General features: G+C 43.5%; 1 protein-coding gene across 4 annotated transcripts in view; it reads right to left on the bottom strand.

Moving 5' to 3' along the window:
* Positions 1-25099, bottom strand: part of Cacna2d3 (calcium voltage-gated channel auxiliary subunit alpha2delta 3) — a 918594-nt gene that overhangs the window by 621030 nt on the left and 272465 nt on the right. For all 4 annotated transcript variants that reach the window (XR_003846886.1, XM_008851835.2, XM_008851836.2 and 1 more), the window contains exon 4: positions 8512-8571. Coding sequence is in view for 3 of the 4 variants with exons in the window: in XM_008851835.2 (XP_008850057.1) it covers positions 8512-8571 (60 nt within the window). In the remaining variant the exon portion in view is untranslated. The remainder of the gene's footprint in view (positions 1-8511; positions 8572-25099) is intronic.

Genomic DNA, 25099 nt, shown 5'->3' with positions numbered 1-25099 from the left:
TTATCAGGCTTTTATTTGCAATTCAGGGCAGCCTCCATGCTGCAGAAATAGAACGTGAGCTCCCAGGGGCTGAAGGCAGAATGGAGGGTTCTGCAAGGTGGGAACCAAGAAGCAAACTGGCAGGAGAAAGAGTCAATTAGGTGACATCACTTTACTGGGCTTGCTTTCCTGTAAGATTAAAGCAGTCAGAATTTATTATGCTCACTCAGATAGATTAGAATCTCTCATTTTCTGAGAAAAACTGGTCTCCTTTGGGACCTATCTGCTTCCTTAAAACTTCAGTTTACCTATGTGGCATTTAGCATAAGTGACTCCATTTTAATTTGGTTTAGTCTGTTGTGGTCAAGGTCAGGGACACAATCCAAATCAGTGGTTTCTTATAATTGTTATTAAAAAGAGCTCAGACCAGGAAAATATTTATAGAAAGAAGATAAAATATAGTTTTTCACATTTGGAAATACTGGTATTATTGACAGCGCTTAGAAAGTCTTGCTGTGGTAGAGCTAAGTCTAGGTTATCCACTTACTGAAAATTCACCACCTCTGAGACTTGTTCCAAGGTCCCCTCAGACTAGGTGAGGTCATCTTGTGTCTTGCACCACAATAATACCCTATTGTTCTTTCCTGTCACTTATCATGTTAAAATTTAAGAATTACATATGTTGTCACATCTTAGCATCTGTCTTTCTATGTGGTAAGTTCCATGAGAGAAAAGACAGTGACTGTCAGTCTAGCTCACGACAATGCCCATAGTTAGGTGTCTAATACACAGGAGGCCACCGGTAACTAGTGGTTGGATGAACGTCAGTATCTTCGAAAGGGTCCAGTACTTAGATATATCAACTAGATATTACAATTACATCCCTCTACAGATGAACAAGGAAGTCACAGGCACAAGTGCTCGAGTACATCCCTGGTCCAGCTGGAACGCAGACCACTAAACCTAGACTCCTAGACCTCCTGGCTAAAGATGTCTCCATTTGAACAAGCTGAAGTTCCGATCAATGGGATTTCATCCACTCACAGCAGCTGGGGGCATGAAACATGTGACTACCTAATAACTAATTAGCACAAAGCTCAAAGTCTTGGCACTGGCCTTAGTCCAAGGTACAATGCACAAAACGGAGTGTGTGTGTTTGTATAAGAGGTGTGGGTACCAACTGAGAAATAAGTTTGATATTAAAATGCTCACACTTAGAGATTCCTTGGAAACTGTTCACACATCGGTCCTATAAATAAATGACATGGGTGATTCTAACCAAGAAACACCTAATGCAAGATCTCGGAAGTCCTGCTGGTTTACCATGACCCCCTGCCAAGTTGATAAAAAGAAAAAAGGAAGTAAAAATATGTATGATTTCATCAGTTAGATAAGAAAATATGGAATTATTTTAATACAGAGTGTGGAAAAATCCCTTCACTTATTTCTTTGATAGGTGTGACCGCTGGTTCTCTGCACAAAGTCAATCGGCTACCATTCCAAAAAAAGCCATTTCTCCCCTTAGGTCTGAGTCTCCCCTGGTCTTCCCACCACTGCTCACACCTAACCTACCCCCAAGCAAGGAGCTGTGTACTGTGCTGTCAAAATGGGAAAGAATGAATTCGGATGGGCCAGAAGGCAGCCATTTTCTCACTCAGGATGTACTAAGTCCTGTGCTTACTACTACTAAGTCCCTGGGCTCTATTTATGACCTGTGATTTTTCCCAGGGTAAGAGCTTGGAGGTCCTGCAGGGAAATGCTGTCCTGGCAGGGATACATGGTCCTTCCTGATTCTGTTAGAGTAGCAAATCACCCCAAAAGTTTAACTGGTCAAGACTACAAAATCTAAGACCCACCTTTCCAGTTTTACTAGTCAATCATCTGGTCATAGGACCATCCCTAGGAAGGCAGGTTCACCTTAAGTTATGTTAAATAGATGGGTGGAGTACCTAGTGTGTTAATGAGGTGGTGAACTTTTCCTGCCTGGAATCCTGCCTCCCAGTGCATTCATTGCTTCCGGACCAGGCCACAGACGTGTAGGTCTCTGTAAGTCTGCCCGTTAATGAGGTGGTGAACTTTTCCTGCCTGGAATCCTGCCTCCCAGTGCATTGCTTCCGGACCAGGCCACAGACGTGTAGGTCTCTGTAAGTCTGCCCACCTTTCTGAATTCTTCAGAAAAGCATAATCTCTCCTTTTCTTCTTCATATCCATTTTCTAAACATGCTTTTTTTAATGCTTTGGGCTGCCCTAGCATCTTTACTTTTTCTCTAAAGCTTCCTTCTCCCAGCCATGTGGCTGCCCGTCAGCCATGTGTCTGCCCTCCACGCAGGCTCTAAACCTGCAGGGCTTCGTGGCTGTCTTTTCTCTCCCCATCACTCTCCTCCTTCAGGCATCTACCAAGATTACCAGCTCTCCTGCCCTGGGGATTTTTCTTTAAGATTCTAATAAAATTGACCTAAAGCTTCCATTTGGGTCCATTTTTAAATTCCTTTATGAATGAGACTAAGAACTCTCTAGGGGATGCTCTTTCTCCTGGTTTCAGTTCTTTCTTCTACGTGCTTCGTTGTGGGTGGAGTGAGCAGTTCTAAAGTAAATGCTGGGCTCCCATGCTGCCCTCTCTCTTCTTCGTCTCCATCACCCAAAGCTCCCAGGGTCACCACAGTGGTGAGCAGGCCAGGAAGCTGCCCCAGGCACTACCCATGACTGCCCTATCTCAGGGATTCCCGTCCATTCTGGCCTCTTGGCCACCATTTTGAAGTGGGGCCTCTGTGTTTGGAGCCAGGCCCTTGCAGTGTGGTGAAGAACAGAAGGGCCAGCTGTGGACACACGCCCAGCTTGGTTCCTTGCCATTCTCATGCTCCTTAGCCCTCTGAATGTCACCAGGCATTCCCTCTCCTGTTGCTTACAAAGCAACAAAGAAAATTAGTTATAGAAAACTTGGTACTAGAAAAGCTTCTGCAGGATACACAATTCAAAATCACATTTTCCCCCTCCATTCACCAGTTCTGTACAATTGGCACTTATGTGAGACAGCTTTCAGAGAAAATATGTTTGTGGCTCAAAGATAAGCAGGTTTTTAGTAAACTGTCAAAAGGAATGAATGTTTTTTTCTTCTCCTTTGCTGCCAGTGCGGGGTGGGGGGGACCTCAAAAAAAGAGCAAAGATAACACACAAAGAGGTTCTCTATGTTTATTAGGTCAAATTTCCTGGGACAAATAGGTTACGTGTTTGAGGTTAGGGCCCTCAACCCCGGAACTGGGTTTTGTCATTAAAATGAGAGTGATCACAGTAAGGTGTGTGTGATGATAACTAAGAGGCAGTTTGGTTTGTTGAAATCTTTGATTTCACCAAAAGTCCCAATATTTTGACAAAATTTATATTACTTCATATCATGAAATTTTCAAAAGGGAAGACATCATTTTTCACAACACCTCTGCACAGCAACTGTAACCAAAAAAGCAACCAAATGGAGACTTTAGGACATAAAAACTAAAGCAAAGGTCAATCTAGAACCCATAGGCTACCATAAATAGTGACAAGTCAAAGGGCTAAAATGTATTCACAGTAGAGTTAACCAACCCCATGAGGGCTAGGCAGACCTGCTATCTATAGAACTCTGCATCTGGGATTGCTTTCACATATATCAGAGGCCGAATTTTACCTCCCCCCTCAATATATATATAAAACAATATAATGCCAAATGTAGGCAGAGGACCCTCACATGCCAAGGCCCATGGGGAAAAGTTCAATCTCTAGAGAGACTGTGAGAGGAATTTAAATGGAAAACAAAATTTTGATAATAAATAAAGTATAATAATATCTGTGTTTGGGGAGTGGTTTTTCTGATTCTACCAGTGAATAACAAATTGTTCACTTTTAAAGCATTCAATTGTGGCAAAGACACCCATCTACCGTGAGGTAAAGGGATGTATTATCACATCTTTTCCATTGGGGGGATAAGGAAACCAAGGCCCATGAAACTTGAAATAATGTAGTTTAGGAAATATCACAAAACATTTATTTTTCTGTCTGAACACAGACCGCGTTTCGTCTGCTCTTTCTGGACAAACAGGGCAGGGTCCTCCCTGGTGTTACTACACAGTGAACAGATGGTATCTGAGATTTTTTTGATAAAAACAATCCTCCGGCAGGGTTACAGAGAGGTCAGCAGCACCTAGATTAACAATTGATCAGCTCTAATGGACCATCAGAGCAATAAACTCGGAGCCAGTGCACAAGCCTGCTACCTCGTAATAGCCACCGGCTGACACCCAGGCTGTTAAGACTTGCACTTAATAGCATCAGAATTTCAGTAGCTTCAAAGCCTTCATCTGAGTGGGGGCAGATTCTCTGATGCACAGCCATGTTATCAAAGGCCTCTCTTTTACAGGTTTCCACCAAAGTGCATGGGCTTTGCTCTGACCCCAAGATTTCCAATGAGGTCTGAGGTCTGGACAGTGAATGACTTTCCTTAAAACTAAAGATTATCGTAACATGTTCTCTTGTGTTCAGGTGATGGTGGTACTGTCAGGTAGTTTTCAGGTCACATACAAAAAGGGCGAAGGATGAGGGTCTATTGAACTCCACCCATTTCTTGTTCTCCAGGGAACAGAAGCGAGAGACTTGCCTTCTTGGTGTCTGCTTTTTGGGGGGAGGGGAGTAGTTGTTTGTTTGCTGTTGTCGGGGTTTTTTTAATATTTTATTTTTTATTATTTTTATTTTATATGTATGAGTGTATTGCCTGCATGTATGTGAGTGCACCTGTGTCGTGCAATGCTGCGGAGGTTGGAAGAGGGCTTCGGATTCCCCTGGAACTGGAGTTAAGGACGGTTCGTAGCTGCCATGTGGGTGCTGGGAATCAAACCTGGGTCCTCTGAAAGAGCAGTCGGTGCTCTTAACCGCTGCGCCAAAACCGCTGCGCCAATTCTCGAGCCCTGTTGTTGCCATCTTTATGAGAGATCCTGATTCTTCATTTGTGTCCAGAGCCTCATACTCAACAAGGAAAGTGAGTTGTGTCACACCAGAGCTGTATTCTAAAGCTCCTGTAATAGGAAACCAGAACACTGCGGGAAGGGTAACAACAGCTTCAGACAGACAACAAAAGAACTTCTCTCCATTAGTTGAACTAAAGCTTTGAGCATTTTCTGCTGCTGAAGGATCTATAGTCCCCTGAAACCAAGCATTCCAGCCCCTCCCAGGCACCAGCCCACCTATGCTCATAGAGAACAGATTTCAGAACAAAACTGTAAATACCACAGCCAAGTATGCCAGATTTTCCCAGTCTTGATTTCCAACCTTCTTGCAAACTCACTGTGTCCTACTGGAGCCTTGAATTCAAATACTTGCTCCAGGAAAAGCAAAATCAGAGTACAGAGGCCAAACAAACAAAATAATCAGGCAGTTCAAAATTAATACAGTATTACTATCAAATGCACAGTCCAGATTCAACTCTCTAGATTAATATCCAGTTCTGGATCATACAATGCATTTGGTTGTTGTGGGTTCTTAGTCTCTATGAACTTGGAGAAAAGCCCTCAAAGTTTCTTTGTCTTTCTTGATCTTGACATTTTATTTATTTATTTTAATATTTGTTTTTATTTTGTGTGTATGAGTGCATTGCCTGCATGGTTGTAAGTGCACCTGTGTCGTGTAATGCCTGCAGAGGTCAGAAGAGAATATTGGATCCACTGGAACTGGAGTTAGCCACCATGTGGGTGCTGGGAATCAAACCCGGGTCTTCTGTGAGAGCAGCCAGTGCTCTTAACCACTGACCCATCTCTCCAGCCCCTTGATGTTCACATTTTAAAGGAAAAGTCCAGGCAGTTTTTCTCAACATTCTCCCAGTCTAACACTGTCTGACATTGTGTCTTTCAGGTTATCATTTGGGGCAATGTTTAACGTACGTTGCTGCAGCGAATCACTAATGACAGAGATGGTAACAGACTCTGACAGATGGTCACATCCAGAGCAGGCTTCTACAGAGTAAAGGTGCTGTTTTTACCCTCATTGTTAGTAAATAAATAATTTGTAGACACTTTGAGATTGTCAATATCCTGCCCACAGTTTTAGCACCCATGGAAAACCCTTGCCTAAAGCAATGATGTCCATAATCTTCTGACTCCATCATTTCTTCTATATGTATTAGTTAACTATGACTGTAGGAGATTTCATCTCTTCTTTTAATGCATCTACTAATACACCTATGTATTTATCAGCACATTCAATGGGTTATTTTACTTATCTTTAAATTTTTTATTACATTTATTTCTTTTTAAAAATATTTTATTTATTATTTTTATTTTATGTGTATGCATGTATTGCCTGCATGTAGGTAAGTGCACCCGTGTTGTGCAATGCCTGTGGAGAACAGAAGAAGCCATCACATCCCCTGGAACTGGAGTTAGAGACAGTTGTTAGCTGCCATGTGGGTGCTGGGATTTGAACCCGGGTCTTCTGCAAGAACCAGTGTTCTTAACTGTTGAGCCATCTCTCTAGCCCTACGTTTATTTCTTTATGGAGGGGTGTGTGTGTGTGTGTGTGTGTGTGTGTGTGTGTGTGTGTGTATGAACGTCAAAGGACAACCTGTGGTAGTTGGTTCTCTCCATCTACCAGGTGAATCCTGGGGATCAAACTCAGATTGTCAGGCTTGGTAGCGTCACCTTTACCTGCTGAGTCATCGCACTAGCTCTGGATTCTTATTTTAATTATGGTCATACTCTGCTTCAAGTTTCTGTCATTTACAATCAAAATTCTCTGAAAAAGCACAAGGACTGCAAAGCAAATGGAAAGACTTCCCTGGCCATTCGTTCAAACTCTTACCATCTTTACCCTTAGGAAGGAGCTGAAGGTGCTTCCTGAGGCCTTTGATAAATACCCACAGCCCACACTAGGAAGTGCAATCCTCTGAAAACAAGGTGTACTGACCAGTAGACAAGGCATGGCCAGGAAATTTACGGCCCCTAAGTCCTCACGGAACCGCAGTGCAGGCATGACTATGAGCAGGCCACCCTCTTGTTACAACGTTCAAACTTCCTCTTGCCAGACTCTGCCCTGTCTCTTACAACTTTGCTCAGAGAACTGGGCCAATTTCCCAGTCTTCTCCCAATGTTACCAACAGTCCCTAGCACTTTTTAACATCCCCCGGGAGTCTCCTACACTTGTCTATATTTCTGTCTCTGTTTTTATGTTTTGCATTATGGCTAAAAATGACCCTTAGTTTGTGCCCTGGATATTTTCTGCTGGAACACACATATCTTCAGTCTTCTCAACCCAGCTCAGTGACTCAGAGGACTGAACTCTACCAACTACACCAACAGCTGACGTCTTCAAAGATGGATTGAGAAAAAAGCATGATAGATCTGTAGGGGTCTGTTTACCCCCAGATTCAACCCTTGATGGTTCACCATGAATGATCGCACTGTTCTACCAAACACCTGGTCTCTATCGTCATTCTCACTGGGTTCTGCAGCTCTCTCCCTCACTACTTCCTGAGGCCTGAAGCACGGCTAGCTCTAGGCTATGCCACCACTATGCACTTCTCTTAACCCTGACTAGACCTTTGAAAATACTATCTTTGTTAGCCTTCATCAGCTCCCTCATTTCAATGCATCCTTTTATCCACAATGCAAAAAACACAGACGGGAGTGATGACAAGAGGCCCAGCCACAAGAAAGCCACAAAGCGCAGCTGTTTTGGCAGTGCCATCTTTATTCACGGAAAGATTTATGTCTCTCTTTATCTTGTTCATAGAAGTGAAAACATAGCAAAACAAACACTATTTCCTGATTGTGAACACAGGCCACTAGAAGAGGTTTGTTTTAGCAAAATGTGGGTTTGAAAATTAAAATTTGCTCCTCTGGGCTCTTCTGGCAGTGAAGAAAAGGTACAAAACTCAAAATGACAATTTAGATAAATGCTTCCAGGGGGACCCAAAGGAGCCTCTGAGTGCGGATCTGCTTCCGCACTGTCTTCTGCTGTACTCGTGAATGTATTTATATTATAGTAAGATCTAAACCCTTCACAACCAGTCTGTCATGATTATATATGAGGTCTACTTCGAGAAACAGATAAGTAGATGTTCTAATCCTAATACTTCAAAGACTTAACTTTTAAGCACAATGATGTTGACTTTTAACAACCACTTCAAGGTCAAATCCATCACAACCTTATTTTGGGGTACTTGTGTTTCAAAATACAGCCAGGGAAATGGGATTTAGGTATGTACCACCATTTTATCATTTTACCATTGAAAAGTCTAATAACTGTTGTCAATTGTTGACCTAACCCCCCCATACACACACACACGCACATGTATAGACACACATTAGGGAAATGTTCACTGAAATGTCTTCTAGGGGTGTGACTGTGTGACATTGTACCTGCCACTGGTGGAAACAGATTGAGGAGAGCTACCTCCCATGACAAGAAAGAGGCACATTCATGCCAACTCTGTACCTACCATCCTCTCAAAACCCTTTCTTTCCCAATCACTGAAACACACAAAACAATGTAACTCAAGCTGTATTCAGTCACCTGCAGGTCGGCATCGAATTCGTGCTTCAGATGTGCCTCTTCCGCAGCCTCCACAAGACGCTGGAAAACAGAAAACAACCATCAGAATCATGATCGTAACCTAGATTCCACTACACAGCATGAAGAGGCTAAGGTATTTTCCTGTCTATGAAGGGCAAGTTGCCTCACTGTATACACCACTGATTTCATTAAATGGAACGTAAGCCCATCAAAGCCAAGTTTTACTTTCTGAATTCATCATTCAGTTATGACCCCTTAAATAATATTTATTGTAGTATTTATGTACGTATGTATGTTCTACATTTATATTCTTAACAACACGTCCTCTACCTCTTGAGTCTCAAGTCCCCAAAACTTATCTAGAACAGGACGTATCTTAGGCATTGAAAGCCCTTAGTCAGGATTTATTGAGTTACCTCAAGTTCAAGTCAAGTAAGTCTCAGGCTGTGCCTCTCTGGTTTGGGAAAGAGAACTCCTTTTAATTTCCATAATCATTCAAGGTCAATTCTTTCACTTTACTAGAAATTACATAATTCCTAATAATATGCAATTATTAGGTGATAGCTCTTGTCTATTATGTCAAGGCTATTTTGATAGTGTATATCTCAATAACGCAATGATTGTAATTAAATCAATACTCAAGACCCACAAGACCAAAACTCTTGCTCTTTCTTAGTTAACTTAGTTCAACAAGTTCATCATCACCTTTTTTGAGACAGGGCCATAGAAACGAGGGCCTTGCAAATATTAGGCAAGCATTATGTTACTCAGTCATTTCCATAGCCCTTGATTTTTTTGAGATAAATTAAGTTTTGTAGCTCTAGCTCTCCTGGAACTCAGAATCCTTTTGCCTATTCCTCCCAAGTGCTGGAATTAAAGACCTGCGCCACCACATCTGGCCCAAATTCATTTTCTTATGAAAACAATTTCATGACATTCCCTATTTAAAGAAAATTAGTCAACTATCAAAATCATTTTTAGTTTAACTTGAGTATGCCAACAATAAGAAATTTCCTACCATGAAAATATAGGTTAGAGAATATTAAACTCTCATGCAGTGAAATAATATTTCACTGAAATTTCATGGAAACAAAATTAAAACAAGTATAAAGTCAGTCGTTTTTACTTTTTCCATGATTACTTTTACCGTCTGTGCTTTAGTTTGCTTTCTTTGACAGAATACAAACCTGAGTTTAATGGGCAGTGTTTGAAAAATAGCATTTGTATTCATCTCTAACTTGTCCCCAGTCAACAGAAAAATATTTCAATATTAATTGTAAGTGAACATGAAGTGCACAGGGTAACAACTGGCAACAGTCTAGGGTGCCAAAGAGCTCTTTCTTCACAGGACATGGATACAGAGGCCAGCTGCCCACCAACAGAAATCTGGGAGTCAAGTTTTCCAGGCTCCATCAGTCTGTCAGGAAGGACTTCTGCTGCTCTGTGCAATCAAAGCTCAGGCCCTGGAGAACGTGATGGAACCATAGCAAGAAGGTCTGATTGTCATTCTAGTCGAGAAGCTCAGCCACCGCCATCATGAGACCCCAAGGAAGCCCCTTTCTTGCTCTGGGCCTCAGTCCCATCCAAATTACAGTATCTTGCAGCTGTAAATCCCAAGTATAGAACCCCGCATCTTGCACTGGATTCATCTGGAAATGTGTTAGAAATGCAAAATCCCAAGACCTTTCTCACTCCTTGTGTTTAATAAGGGTGCCTCTGAGCTGCCTCCCAAAGTCTGAAAACAGTGCTCAGCCCACATCCTCCCCAGGGCCTTGACTAATGAGCCCACTAAACTTCCAAGATTTCTCAAGTCTTCTTCATCTTTCTGTGTCCATATGCATTTTCACTTTAAAGCATGAAATTCTTTACAAAAGACAGACATATGATGGAGGGGCAAGAAAAAGAAAGGAAGAATAAGAAGAGTTTGGGCCTGATGCCCTAAGTTTCGTTGGGGTCATAATCTTCCTGGAAACCTCCCAGTCAACGAGGCTTGTCAACCTCCCAGGATCACAATGAGCAATCTGTAAGGGTGTCATCATGGATTGTGAAAGATGAGTGACAGGAGTGGTGGGAAGAATCTATGTCCCTGAGAGCTTCTTTTCATTTTGTAATAGTTCTAGAATTGCTATGCTTGTCTCATGAAATCAGCTCCGTATTGAGATCTATAAATTATAGATAAATATTATGCAATCCTGCACACTTGCATCCACAAAACAAGTCATGCCTTTTGAGCACTGTGTACTTGAACAACTTAAAACCACACTGAGAACCCAGAGGAAAAAAATGGTAAATTGTCCAAAGATGCAAACAAAACTTCACAATAATCAGGACAATATTGAAAACAGTGAGGAATTGGGATAGATAAAACAGTAGTTTAGGAGTGAAAATAAGAAAAAAGGCGGAAATGTGTAAGTTGAAATTATCATGAAAGAATGTGTCATGAAAAGCATTTCATATATAACATTTGATTTATATAAGAATGAATTTATATGTGTGTGTGTGTGTATATATATATATACACACACACACACACATATATGCATGTTCCAAACAATCATACACCCATATAACATATTCTTGTGGAGGAGTACCATGGAATTTTTTTCATGTCTAACATTTTTCTATTCATGTATGCATGCATGTGTATGCATGATATATACATAGCCTATAATGTTCCCGTGTAGCATTACATGAAATGTATTTCAGCAGCAGACACTGCAGTGCAAGGTCCAGCGCACAGCAGGTAGTGCAGTGGAAACAATCCAATCCTGCTATAGCAACCACTGAGGAGCCAGAACATTCTTTAGGCATTGACCGCTGGGGGTGTGAGAATCTGATTCTACTGGCCAGCTCTTACATTCATTTTCAAGCTAAATTGCTGAATGCAGGGGCTGGAGAGATGACTCAGCAGTTAAGAGGAATCAGTGCTCTTCCAGAGGACCCAAGTTCAGTTCCCAGCACTCACACGGAGCCTAATACCCATCCTAACTCCAGTTCTAGGGAATCTGATGCCTCTTCTGACCTCTGCAGGCACTACAGACATGTGGTACATTTTAAACATGCAGATGAAACACTCACGTGAATAAAATAAAAATAAAAATTTGAAAATGTCACCCATAAAATACGCTTAAAGGTGTTTGCCCAACATTCTCACTAAAAAGTTTGGGAACTACTACTCAGGAGAAGCCAACTGGCAGCTACCCATCACAGCTATCTATGGGGAGCTAGCAAGAGCTTTAGGCCAAGGATCCCAGAGGAAGGGTTCCCTCTTCCCACAGCCAGATGCAGGGTTTTTCTGACCTGTCTGCTAGAGCTAATGAAGACAGACCTACATTTTCTGGGAGAATGCAGAGGAACTCCACCCCCGGCCCCAAACAGGCTCATCTGGTGCACTCAATAGCCATGAGAACTGACACATTGAAAATTATGTGCTTCAAGGAAGACCATAGTCAAGACCATTTGACTTCAAGTTCTGATATGTGGCCCTAGAGAACAGTAGGCTATAACATCTTTCTGCTGAGCAAATATCCTTCTCACCTAAGTCAAATGAAGCATATCTCTAAAAAATAAGTTTGATTAACACTTGCAGGCAAGAAAAATATCTATTAAACTTGCTAATATTCTTATGTAGGGAACAGGGAACAGCCTGGGGAGACTGGCTTTCTATTGTATCTATTAGAAAGGCAGTGTACTTTTAATAATAAGTTAATTTCCTCTTATATGAATTCCCTTTTTGAATCTGCAGATGGGATTATAGAATTGAATGTGGTTTTTAATTAAAATTGAATACTGGAAATAAAAAATAAAAAGCCTTTGAAGACTCTAGTCTTCAGAACTGAGCTTTGAGGTAAAGAAAAAGTGCAGTTTGGACCACAGCTTTCCCCTTTCCCTCTTTTAATTCCAAAGCATTGCCTTACTCAATAAAAATGATAAGAATGTATTGGAATATACACGCTGGCCTTCAGACAAGGCACCTACTGGTTGAAAGATAGTGATTCACGAGGTGAGGCACACCACGTTGACTTTTATATTTCTACAAGACTCTTCCATTTTAGTGGAATAAATATAAACAAGAGTTATTTTTCTAAATAAGAAAGGCCAGAAGCCATGGGCATGGACAATATTCACAGCTGTGATGAAGGCAAGTCTGCTGAGGGACAAAAGGGGAGGCTAAAGCACTTCATCGAAAATCACATCTCGCTTGTGGTGACAATGACCGCACGTACACCTCCACACCACCACAAAAAGCAGACTCTCTCATTTCCTCCCCCAAACAAAACACTTAAATCAAGGCCAGAGTTAAAGACATCTAGAGGTCAAACTTTCCACTATAGTCCAGATAGGGAAAAATAACACATACCGAGTCACAGTAAAAATTGGATCAGAAGAAGAAAATGATTTGTTGTTGCCATTGCTCTTGTAATTTTTCCTTTTGTTCATGGTTATTGACTTGACGTAGCCAGGCCCGGGGGGAGCGGGGTGGGGGGAGGTGTGGAGACCCGGAGTGGAGTGTCCTGAGAGAGGTGTGAAAGGTAATGGAACAGTGATTGCACATCCCAAAGATGGTACTCTGGGATCCCTTCCTTCATCAGCATGAATAAACTGTGTACGAATGAAAAAGAAGTTCATGAAAATCCCCCAAATGGGGGAGGGGCAATTACAGATGAAAAACCCTTAAAGCAAAACAGTCAGTCACATAAAAACCATATGGAAGAGCAGAGAGTTATTTTCATTCCTCCTGTTAAAGCTAAAAGCTTGCATTGTAAAAGCTGTTACAATGTAATGCTTGAATTTAACAAAGATTTCAAAACAGTTCATATATTTAGTAGTTCTGTTTAACATTTTGCAACAATACATGTTATATTTACTTCAAGGTTGTAATGCCACTTTTAAAAACGAAGTATAATACTTCATATAAGTTTGCAGTTCAACTACACTGACTCTGAAGAAAATCTAAAGCATCAGTATAGATGTAGACTGCAGTGATGACTGACATGGAGTTAACCAGTGACTTGTCATTAATGCCAGGACCAGGTATTACCTGACTGTTCCATCATCAGCAAGAGCTGAATGTAAAGGAAAAATAACATAGACTCGTCCAGGAGTGGTAGCAATTACAGTCACAGCTGAGCCCAGTGTAGCATGGTTCAACTTTTCCTTCCTAGAAACTCAATGGTTTTTAAGTGCTAGAATTTGATGGAAAAAGAATTACAGTTTTTGTCCATCAGTGTGTACCTGGAACTAATGATACGGGCAGTGTGGTACATGGGAGGGCTTTGAACTTGACATGGGGCTAGGTCAAAGGACCAAGGAGACCCAGGTCCTGTCATAGTCATGAGCTGCAAACCCAAGCAACGCAGAAATAAAACAATACATCTCTATCCTCCTTAGGGGAAGTTAGCACATCAGAAGATGTTTCCAGGGTGACCAATTTCAAACACTGCTGTCTTACATCAAAAGTCAGAATCTACTTCAGAATCATTGCCGAACTGGGGACATGGCTCCATGGATAAGAGCACTTGCTCTGAAAGCATGAGGACATGAGTTCAAATTCTTCACACTCTCATTAAAACCAGGCAAAGCTGTGTGCACCTGTATCCATCCCTAGCATTGGAGAGTGGAGAAAGAAGATCATGAGAGCTGGCTGACCTGCCAGCCTAGACTAAGTAGTGAGCCCCTGGTTCACCGAGAGATCCCTACTCACCACAATAAGGCAGAGAGCACAGAGAAAGACATTTAATATCCTGCACACAACACTGCTGCAGGCACCAGCACACTCACATGCATGTACCACACACAGACATTACACATGACACACAGGCACACAAACCATTACATTGAAAAAGAGTAAGATTTCAGATTTCCATTCTTATTCCTGCTGGTGCTGAAATCCTCTTCCTTCTTGTCCTGAGAGGCACTTCTTATCCCTCTGAACAGAGTACATTAATTGTGGCTGCTTTTGTAATTAGTGTAATAAGAATTCTTATTCTGGTACCAGCAGCTGTCTTAGACACACATTGTGAGAGGGTTCAGAAGGGACATGAAGGGGGAGGTGGCTATTTCTAGCTACAGGGACAAAGAATTCTACCAGGAGGAGGACGTGTCCCAGAAGAGGTAAGATTTAAGCTGCGCTCTGGAGAAGAGGATGCATCCAGTTGAAAGCGGATGCCGAGGCAAAGTCCCAGACAATGGGAATGGTTTACACTAAGTTTCAGGGGCTAAGAAGGCACTCTGGAAAGATCTATCACTCAAAGCCCACACAAAGACCACATCAATGGCTGAACAGAAACCAGGCCTCAACACAGGACAAAAGAAAGAATCTAGAGAGACTGACCTGGAGGAGTCCTATCGGCAAGCCTGATAATATTCAGTAATCTGTATCGATACAAATGTTCTCACTTTTCAGTTCTAATAGAAGTGGCACAGGTAAATCACCAACTACATGGACGATCGTTTCTTTAGAGAAAAACAGCTTTTAAGAAGCGCTCATTATTTTTGTTCCTGTAGAAGAAAGAAGCTTTGCTGCACATGAATGAACATTTTGTATAAAATGACCTTATGCCTGAAAGAGGCAAAGATTGCTTATGCTTTAAAAACAGCAAATATTTCAAAGTGGGTTATAAAAGCTAATCTATAAGGTTTCCAGAGGAAGCAGGTACCAAACAATGGAGCAGACACATTGTCTGTGTGCTACATAGAGCGTTCCTCCCTTCCATCACCCATCACTCCTTCCCTTCCCTTCCGTCTTCTTTGTGCCTTGGAGAGCCGGGGGGGGGGGGGGGTTGAAAAACAAAAAAAACCGGGGTCTTTAAAAAAGAAATGGAAACAACAAACATAACAAAATTTTTTTTTTTCCAAGACCCATCACTCCTTCCCTTCCCTTCCGTCTTCTTTGTGCCTTGGAGAGCCGGGGGGGGGGGGGTTTACAAGACACAATAACGCTGGAGTTTACAACAGGAGATAGGATCACAATCAATAGTAAATTATCTTTGTTTCCAGAGGAGAGAGACATAATCAGTTTGGGGGTTGATTAAATTAATAACTTGTTATCAACATATATAACCAATTTCCAAACTAAAGCCATCTCATTTAACATGTCAGGCTGTGTTTGCAAAGGCACAGCATTTGCGAAGTTGTAGAGACAGGAGCAGGCACAACTGTGCTCCAAGAGCTGCCTGAGGAACCCACAGCCCCCTGGGGAGGTGGAAAGAGACTCTTATATCAGCTGGAGAGACTCTTTCCAAAGGATCCAAGATTTTAAAGAATGGCTTTCTGTTTATATGGGCCCCTGAGACTGTTTTCAGGTTGTCTATCAAAATCAAAACTAGAGAAGTCTACTCTGGACCCTTCAGCTGAAGTAACTGAGATATTTCTTTTGTGGGTGGTGAAACTGTCTTTCAGATATATATGTTTGGTGTGAGTGTGGTGCATGTGTGTAGCATGTGTGCACATGTGTAGGTGTGTGTGGAGCCCAGAGAAGGATGTCTAGCTCTTTCTCTATTGTGTTCCATCTTACCTCCTTGAGACAGGGTCTCTCACTGAACCTGGGGATACGCTGGTGGCAATCAGGCCCCAGTGATCCTCCTGTCTCCAGTCCCACAACACTGGGGTTATAGGTGTGGTGTGCTTGTGGCCATGGCCGGCATGCTGGAGCTGTCCCTACCTTCCCAAGGGGGGAGCCAAGGATGAACATGGACCATTACCTGATCTGAAAGATGGCCATTTGTTTTCCACAATGAGAAGAAATCTATCCCCATGGTTCTGATAGCAGTAAATAAAGTCCTGTGCAGCCCTTAATTACAGCCCTCCCTGGGCTTTCTCAGGGGTGTTGATTAAAAGCCCCAACAGCAGAGCAATGAAGCCAGTGCCCAACTAGGCAAGGAGGATGGGAACATTTGTCCCAGACCAGGTAAGGCACAGTCAAGGCAATGATGCATTAGTGCTGTAGAGACACCTATCCTACAGTTTTGTGTCTTCGCTGTAGCCTCAAGTTTCCATCACTTCTATTCAGACATTCGACAAGTATTTCTTCAGAACCTATTAGATAATTAGAACCTCACCAAGCACTGAGCGGAACCCCAAGAAACAGAAGCTCTAGGTACATTCTGTTAACAGGTCTTCACCCAACGTCAAGGGTTTGAATCCTGGGCTTCCTGCTCATTAGCTGCTTGACACTGGATGAACCCCCATGTCTTTGCATCCTGGCTGTCCTCTCTGGTGAGCTAAAGTAAGACTATCATCAGCCTGCACTGCAGTGATGAATATTATGGGAATGGACACACAGAACACTCCTAAAGGATTCCACACAGGTGCAAGATGCTATGAAGTTGGGGCAGAGGAAGAGACAAAAGTTTCCAACACAAAACAGCTTGACTGGAACAAGGAATCTTCAGAGTCTATGCCTCCCACGGCTGGCTCTCACACAAGGAGGACTTGGAGCAGTGCCCCAAGTTCACAGTTACACAGAGGCTATGTGAAAGTTAATTCTGCTGCCAGGGAAAGGACTCCACACCTCATGTTCAAAAACACAAGGCTGTGCACCTGCTCCTTCGGTGCTGCATTTAGGAGCCTGCGCTCCCTTTTTCAGCTTCCCTAGTAAAATCTGTGATCACAGAGGCTGAAAATGGAACAGATTGCAATCTTTGACTGGTGTCCTCTAAATAGCACAAACAGAGTAATTAACTTGTTGGCCAAAGCAAGCTCCTTTGCTAGATGGCACCTTTGAGACACTGCATGGGTCAGTGGGTGTGGCCGGTGGCCCCCCCACCACCAGGCCTACCAATATCTAGGACAGCACTACATCCTTTACACCCAGGACAATATCCACTCAGACTTTGCCTTCTTAAGATGGATTTAATATAAATATGAGGCAAGGAAAAACTGTTCAAATCCCCTTTTTTTGTTCTTTCCTTCAACTTCCATCCAAATGTTTACTAGAACAATTTTAGTTTGGGGGCTAGGGGTGTGAAGTGTTTGACCCAGAGAACTGGCTCTAGGGTTACAAAGTTTAAGTTTGAATCCTGGCTCCAACAATGTCCCCACAGTATTCTGGGCCAAAGTTCTTGCTGTGCAGTAAATGTTCATTTGTATTAGCTCTCGCTGGTTGCTGCTGCTACAATGGTGGTGATGGTGATAGTGATGATGGTGATGGTGGTGGTGATGGTCATGGTAGTGGTGATGGCAGTGATGGTGGTGATGATGGTGGTGGTGATGACGATGATGATGATGTTAATGATGGTGGTGGTGATGGGGATGGTGATAGTGATGGTGGTGGTAGTGGTGATGATGATGACAATGATGATGGTGATGGTGATGATGGTGATGATGATAGCTTTAGTGTCAACTTGACACACCTGGGTTGAGGGAACCTCAATTGGGGGATTGCCTCTATTGGACTGGCCTGTGGCCATGTCTGTGGGGCATCTTCATGATGAGTGATGTGGGAGGGCCCAGCCCACTGTGGGTGGTACCACCCCTGGGCAGGTGGGCCTGTGTTGCTAAGAAAGGCTGAGCAGGGACCAGGGGAGCAAGCCAGTAAGCAGCATTCCTCCATGGCCTATGCTCCAGCTCCTGCCTCCAGGTTCCTGCCCTGAGTTCCTACCTTGGGCTCCCTGATGAACTGTGACCTGGGAGATGTAAGACAAATAAACCCTTTCCTCCTCAAGTTGGTATTGGTCAGAGTGTTTTGTCACAGCAATGAAGAAACAAATTAGGACAGTTACAGTGGTAGTGATGGTGGTACGATGATAAATAATGATGTGGAAGAGAGATGATATGGGCTTGGCTCTGAGCAGCATGTTCACAGCACAGTTGGGAAGGAAAGCACAGCCAGTATGATATGGTTATGATAGGAGGGCTGCACAGGGTGCTAACAGCCAACCAGTACTGAGCTTAACACTTCCTGAACTACGTTCCAAACTGTCCCAAGTGCTCCTGTCCATGACTCCAGATAAGTCTCATGACTATCCCATAAAAGAAACACCTAAACCATCTCAACTTCACACACAGGTTAAACCAAGTGCAGAGAGACAGATGTTCTGGGGACACTCAGAGCAGGGAGCAGACAACTGTGCAGGGCATGGGACATGGGTGAGATACTTCCTAAGTGGGTGAGAGTAAGCCAAGGTAAAGGGATGAGTGAAGGGCAGCTAAAGAGCCAGAGAAAGTGATGGGCAAGCAGTGGCCAAGGCTCCCTGTGTCAAGGACTTCAGGATGGTGGTGCCAAGGCTCCCTGTGTCAAGGACTTCAGGATGGTGGTGCCAAGGCTCCCTGTGTCAAGGACTTCAGGATGGTGGTGGGGACGGGAAGCTGGCAGGGGAGCGTGGACAAACATAGCAAGAACAGTTCAGGGGAACAAAGGCAGAGTAAGACTGAAGGGCATGTGGTTGGGTATTGGTTGCTTTTTTCATCACTATGAAAAAATAACTTAATGAAGGAAGGGTTTGTTTTGGCTTGTGGTTGGAGGGTACGGTTCATGATAGTGGAAGTATGAGGCAGCTGGCTGGTCACGTGGCATCCACAGCCAGGAAGAGGAGCGATGAGTGCTGGTGCTCTGCCGGCTCCCTTTTCTTCCTCTTTACTCAGTCCTGGAACTCAGCCCTTGGAATGGTGCCATCCACGTTCACAATAGGTCTTCCCACTCGGCTAAAGCTCTCTGGAAACATCCTCAACAGACACACCCTGACATATGCCTCCTAAGGGATTTCACATCCAGTCAAGTCAACAAGGCATATTTAACTATCACAGCCTCTGCACAGCAGGAGGTTTCCCTGGGCCTCATGGTTACAGGATTAGAACTAAACTTAGAGATTAATTAATCTCTAAAAGTAACCTGGAGGCAGTGATGGAGAAAAGCCAGAATAGGATAACAGTTAAACAAAGATGCTGATGCAGAAAGAGGAGAGTCCTTTAGTCCCCAATGATGCCAACCTCCTAACACATCCTTGTTTCTACACAGAGCTCCAACTTCTACTCAGTCCATTCCCAACACAGTGGCCAGAGGAGCCTTTTAAGGAAAACACACCGTCACCACTTAAGTCAACCAGTGTCTGCTTGTTGCTCATGATCACGACCTTAGGATCCCTTGTGATCTAGCCTGGGACCCTCCATTGCTCTTATCTTTCTGTCTCAGGTGAGTACGTGCTTGTCTGTGACCCTTGCACTCCCTCAGTTGATGCTTTTACCCTACGTGCCCCTGCTCACCCCCTCTTCCTCCATCATCCCTAGCTCCAATGACTCCTCCTCAGAAATGGAACCTTGGACACTCCCAACAAAACACCAACTCACTTCATACTCCAAATATCACTTCACAGGTGGCCAAGGCCAAGAAGGCGGATGTTGGAAAAATGACATAATGAATTCTGTCCACTCTATTCTGTGCTAGGCACTGGGTTTATCTGAGAATGCAACATGTATAAGATACACTGATGACTTTGAGGGCAAGATCTGTGTCTTTTACCATGTAGGGAGGGAGGGAGAGACACATGGACATTCACACCTCAATGTGATGAAGATTCTAATAGGAAGAAGCAAGGCCTTCAGAAGTCACTGAGGGGCCACTCATGGACCAGCTAGACCAGGTAAGGGAGCATGAAAAGGCTTCTCTTCTGTGACACAGAAAGCTTTCATTTATGTTCAGACCAGAAAAACGAGAACCAGCCAAGAAAACAGAACTCTAGGATGAGGCTGGTGCAAGTGCAAAGGCCCTGGGGCAAAACGGAATGCCATTCTGAGGCTAATACAAGCAACTCGGGGTCACTGGCTAAGAAGTGATGTGGGGAAGAGGGCTGGTGAGAAAAGAGGCTAGAGAGTTTTAAGTAGCAAGTACTATCGTTTATTAAAGGTAGGTAGACATTTTATTACCTATCTTATTATTAATTGTGCGCACATGCGTGTGTGTGTGTGTGTGTGTGTGTGTGTGTGTGTGTGTGCGCGCGCGCGCGCGCATCAGAAGAAGGCATCAGATCCTCTGGCAGTGATGTTACAGGTGGTTGTGAGTCACCTTACATGCGTACTGGGAACCAAACTCAGGTCCTCTGGAAGAGCAGTAAGTGAGCTTATCTGCTGAGCCATCACCCCAGTCTGGGAGATTTTTAGTGATCAAAAGGCAATAAAACAAAAAGACTAAAGAAAAGGCACATGAAAGCCATTTAGGAGGGAAAAGAGAGAAGACACAGGGCTTGGGAGAGGAAGAAGTAGAGTGCCGGTAACCAGCTTGAGGACCCCAGCCTCTACCTACTGCTATCACTGAAACCAGGAAAGTTGGGGACCAAAGCTTAGGAAGAACAGTTCAAGAGAGAACCTTGGTGGGTTGCAAAGTCTCACAGTAAGACCAAGTGATTGAAGGGCAGGAGAATGTTTCAAGGCAGAGCCAAGAAGACTCGACAGTCCACACTGTGTCCTGGATCACGTCTGCTGACCCTCGGCACTGTAAGCACAGCCAAGCTTCTCTCTGGCCAGCAGAGCTGCAGGTTAGATTCCTGACAGATTTGCAAACTAGAAAGGGAAGAAGTGAGTTTTCTCCTGATGAAAGAAAGTGTGGTAACTATTCCGGCACCCATAGGTGGCAGGTATACTGTGTCAGTATCACCCATGAAAATCCCTCCTGCAGACAGTTGATGCCACCACAGTGGTCAATAGCCTCCTATGACTCCAGCACCAGTGCTCCCTGAATTCCTGAACTGGGACAGCAGTTTCCCTGGCCTTTGCTCCCTCAGTTCTACCAACTCTCCAGGGAACCTTCATTCTCCAAGTGAAATCCATGCCTGCTTAAATACAGAAAGGGTTATTTGTTTTCAGATCACATGATTGAGGGGACCAGAGGAAAACTAAAAAGCAATTCAGAGCAGAGGCAGGGCCAGGGCTAAAGGGGGAATCTGCTAAAGTCAAAGGGATGGAAATCAGGGGTAGAAATTTGCACTTGTGATGGTTAATCTTCATAGTGAACTTGATCGGAGTTAGAGTCACCATGGAAACAAACCTCTGCACATGTAACATGTGAGAGAGTCTCTAGATTAGGTTAATCGAGGTAGGACAACCCCTCTCTAAATGTGGGTGGCATCATTCCCTGGGCATGGGTTCTAGACTACAGGCAGCATGAAACAGCTCACAGCACCAGCACTTGCCACTCCTGCTTCCTGACTGTGGATGCAAAGTGCCCAGCTACCTTGACTCCTGCTGCCCTGACTTCACCACTGCGGTGGACCATGCTCCGGAACTGTGAGACAAAATAAACCCTTCCAGGTATTTTGTCAGAGCAGTGAGAGAAGTAACTAAGACAACAATTCTGTATCAAGAGAAGGCAAGATGGAGGAAAAAAGGAAGAAAGAAAGTAGAGAAAGGAAGAAAAGAAGGAAAAAAGGAAACAGGGTGGAAGAAAGGGAAAGAGGGAGAAACCAGGGCCCATGGGAGGAAGGGGCATCAGGGTAAAGAACTCTAGTGAGATGAAAATGTGCTCACAGCAACAGCCATCAAAGCAAGCTCCGTGAAGACCCAGCTCAGACAATCCAGGACACTTCCTATGATCAGAAAGCCTTTTAGCTCAAGCTTCCACTTGATGGGGACTTAAACTTTCCTTTCCACATCGTCCCCTAAAAGACAGTGGCACTCACGGTATTCCCACAACACTGGAGGGGTTGACTCAAAGTCCCAGCCCTTCCCTGGGTCTTCCAGCCCGGGGAATGCCATTCTTTCTTTTCACTGGGCCCTTTATTTCTTTCAGAAGAGCCCAGTTTTATTGTATAGGCATGATTTGTTAAAAAGCATTTATTTGTAAGTGGAAAAATATTTTAAATCTCAATTTTCACCTAAATTTGATCATTTCTTCATTCAATAATACACCAAGGACCTTGAAAAAATTTTTAGAATGGCTAGAATCACCTCACTTTTGAAAGGTCCTGGATCACTGCACCAAGCTGATTTTTATTTTCCCTGAGGTAAAGGTAAACATGTAAGCTTACACATGAGCTATTTCAAATGAAATCAAGGAGGAATAAAGAAAAATAAGATGATTCTCACGAGCTTGGTGCCTGAAAAGTTTACACAAATTCGTTCCTTCATTTAATACCAAACTGGAGAGGAGAATTCAGGATCTTCAGAAGGAAAAAGTCCCTTTCCCCAAAAGTTAGCAACAAAATCCTGCAGCCAAGGCTCTGTCTAGAAGAAAGGGCTCCAGCTCAACCCTGTGGAAGCCAAGAGACCAGTGTGGATGGCACGGGAGTCATGCGTGAGCTGGTGTGTCTGCCCCTGTTGAACCGTGCCAACTAAGGGTCTGGCTCAATGAAGTACATGTGCCCTAAACTCACTTTTTGTTATCTTTTTCCTTTTAATTCTCACATTCGAGAAATGACATCGTCACGCTCTGGAACCAGATTTAGCATTTTTACATTTCTAAGAATAAGACGGTAGCTTAAGGGCTAAGCCCTCTCTACCACTTTTAATGCACAGGTAATAAACTGAAATTGCACGGCAGGCTCAAGTCTTTATGGAGTTGTTCCCAAGCCTTGTTCTCTCGGTTCAGCTTTTCTCCTGTGTCAACTGCTAATTATAAATTTATTTCAGAATGACTAAGAAGTGAGCAGATCTTTGAATACAGGCTAGTCATAAAAGACTTGAAGACATTTTAATGAAGACAGAGCTAATGAAGGAAGAGGGAGTCCAGTTTATGCAAAAGCAAACCAAACCCACAAATGCAACTTCTCTCAGTTGTCCATGCAAGCCTTACTTGCATATCATGTCTGATCTTCACACTCACTGTGGCCTGGTCACATTCTGCAGTTTGGATTCTCGCAATTCCCCAGTGCTCTGACATGACCAACGAAAAGGGATCCTAATTTTGGAACAACATAGCACGATTGAATTTTTGCTGCCCATCCTTTTTTTTTAACCAGGAAGCAGACACACCCAGAAACAGCAAGTCCAAAACCCTCAGTCAATCCAAAGCTGCTGAATACTAGAATTTTCACCGACTGTGAGACTTCCCTGGTTCTGAAACATTTCAGAAGAGTTTGAACACACACTGAAAGAGTCCTGGGAAGATGTCTGGTACCTTACTGCAACCTAGCCTTCCAATGAACCCCTGGGGAACTACCATGTGCACACACAGAGATAAAAATAACTTATCACACACAGCTGTGAGCTGTAGGGGCAAGAACAGAATTTGGAGTTCTCACTTAAACCACTAGGAAGATTTGACTGTGCCCATATGGATATGCTCTAGATGTACCCAGGACTATGGAGATGCCTCAACTAGCCCACTCGTGGATGTGTTCATTCACAAGCCCATCAGGCGAAGCGAAGACCTCTTGATCGGAGCCCTGCTCTCGTGAACATCACTTATATACCACTATTATGAATAGAGCAGCAACAAGCCAGATTTCAGGAAAGCCCTGCTCCTCTATCTGTGACGAGCAGGCAAGCAAGCCAGTCTGCTAACTGTCCATCTACAAGAAAAGCAGATGGATGGTCTATCACAGCTTCCTTCCACACTGAAGAACACGGAAATCAATCTTAAAGACAGATATACCAGTCAAAAGTCTTCACTGTCCAAGCTGGTGCTGACATTAGAGCCTCAGCTCCGCTGGCTAGCATTTATAGTGCCGGAAGGTGCTATCCATGCTACAGGAAGGAAAAAATAATCACCATCTTTACTCGGCTGTAAATCCTGTGAACTATAACAACTGGACTGGGAAGATATGTCCACAAACCAGCTGTCCTGGGAAGATATGCCCACCAGTACAAACACAGGCACAGATATTATGGGAGTAACCAACCACTCTCCAATTTGACTTAAGGTCCACTTCATAGAATGCAGCCTATACGTGACATTGATTATCAGGCTTAGGAACCTGAGGCTAAACAGGTCATAGGACACAGGGGAGAGCCCAATACTAGCTTTCTACTAGATACAATATTAAACTGACTCCCAATGACACTTTGTTACACCCAGAGATTAATGCATCTCACAACTCTCATCAGAGAAGTTTCTTTACGACTAATACAGAAACCCACCGTTGTCCAGAGAACAAAAGGCTACAGGGTGCTCATTCTTGAATAGGACACCTACATCAAACTTCTGCCTCAGGGATCACTGTGGAAGAAGAGGCAGAAAGATTTTAAGAACCAGAGGTGGTGGATGACCACAAGGAAACAGAGTTTTTCAAGCAGCTGATCAGTTATTCATATGAACTCACAGCTACGGTGACAGCATGCAAAAGTCCCATGCAAGCTCAAAACAGACAAAATCCCAGCACAGACATGGGGACATGGACAAGAAGCCTCAACCCAACCTAAGGTACTTTTGGCAACCAATGGGTTCTGGGAGGGTGAGAGACAGTCTCTTTCAAGAATGGGACTCTTGGTAGGTTAACAAGGATCCAGAGGATGGACCCACATTGAAGGACATTTGGAGACACAAATTAGACTCTACAGATTCTACAGGTATTATAATATATATACAGGGGATGGAGAGATGGCTCAGTGGTTAAGAACACTGGTTGTTCTTGCAGAAGACCTGGGTTCGAATCCCAGCACCCACGTGGCAGGTAATAACTGTCTGTAACTCCAGTTCCAGGGGATCTGACAGCCTCTT

Source organism: Nannospalax galili, unplaced genomic scaffold (assembly GCF_000622305.1).
Source record: "Nannospalax galili isolate Female #2095 unplaced genomic scaffold, S.galili_v1.0 scaffold485, whole genome shotgun sequence".
In the NCBI taxonomy this organism is placed as follows: domain Eukaryota; kingdom Metazoa; phylum Chordata; class Mammalia; order Rodentia; family Spalacidae; genus Nannospalax; species Nannospalax galili.
This window is presented reverse-complemented; position numbering and strand designations above follow the sequence as displayed.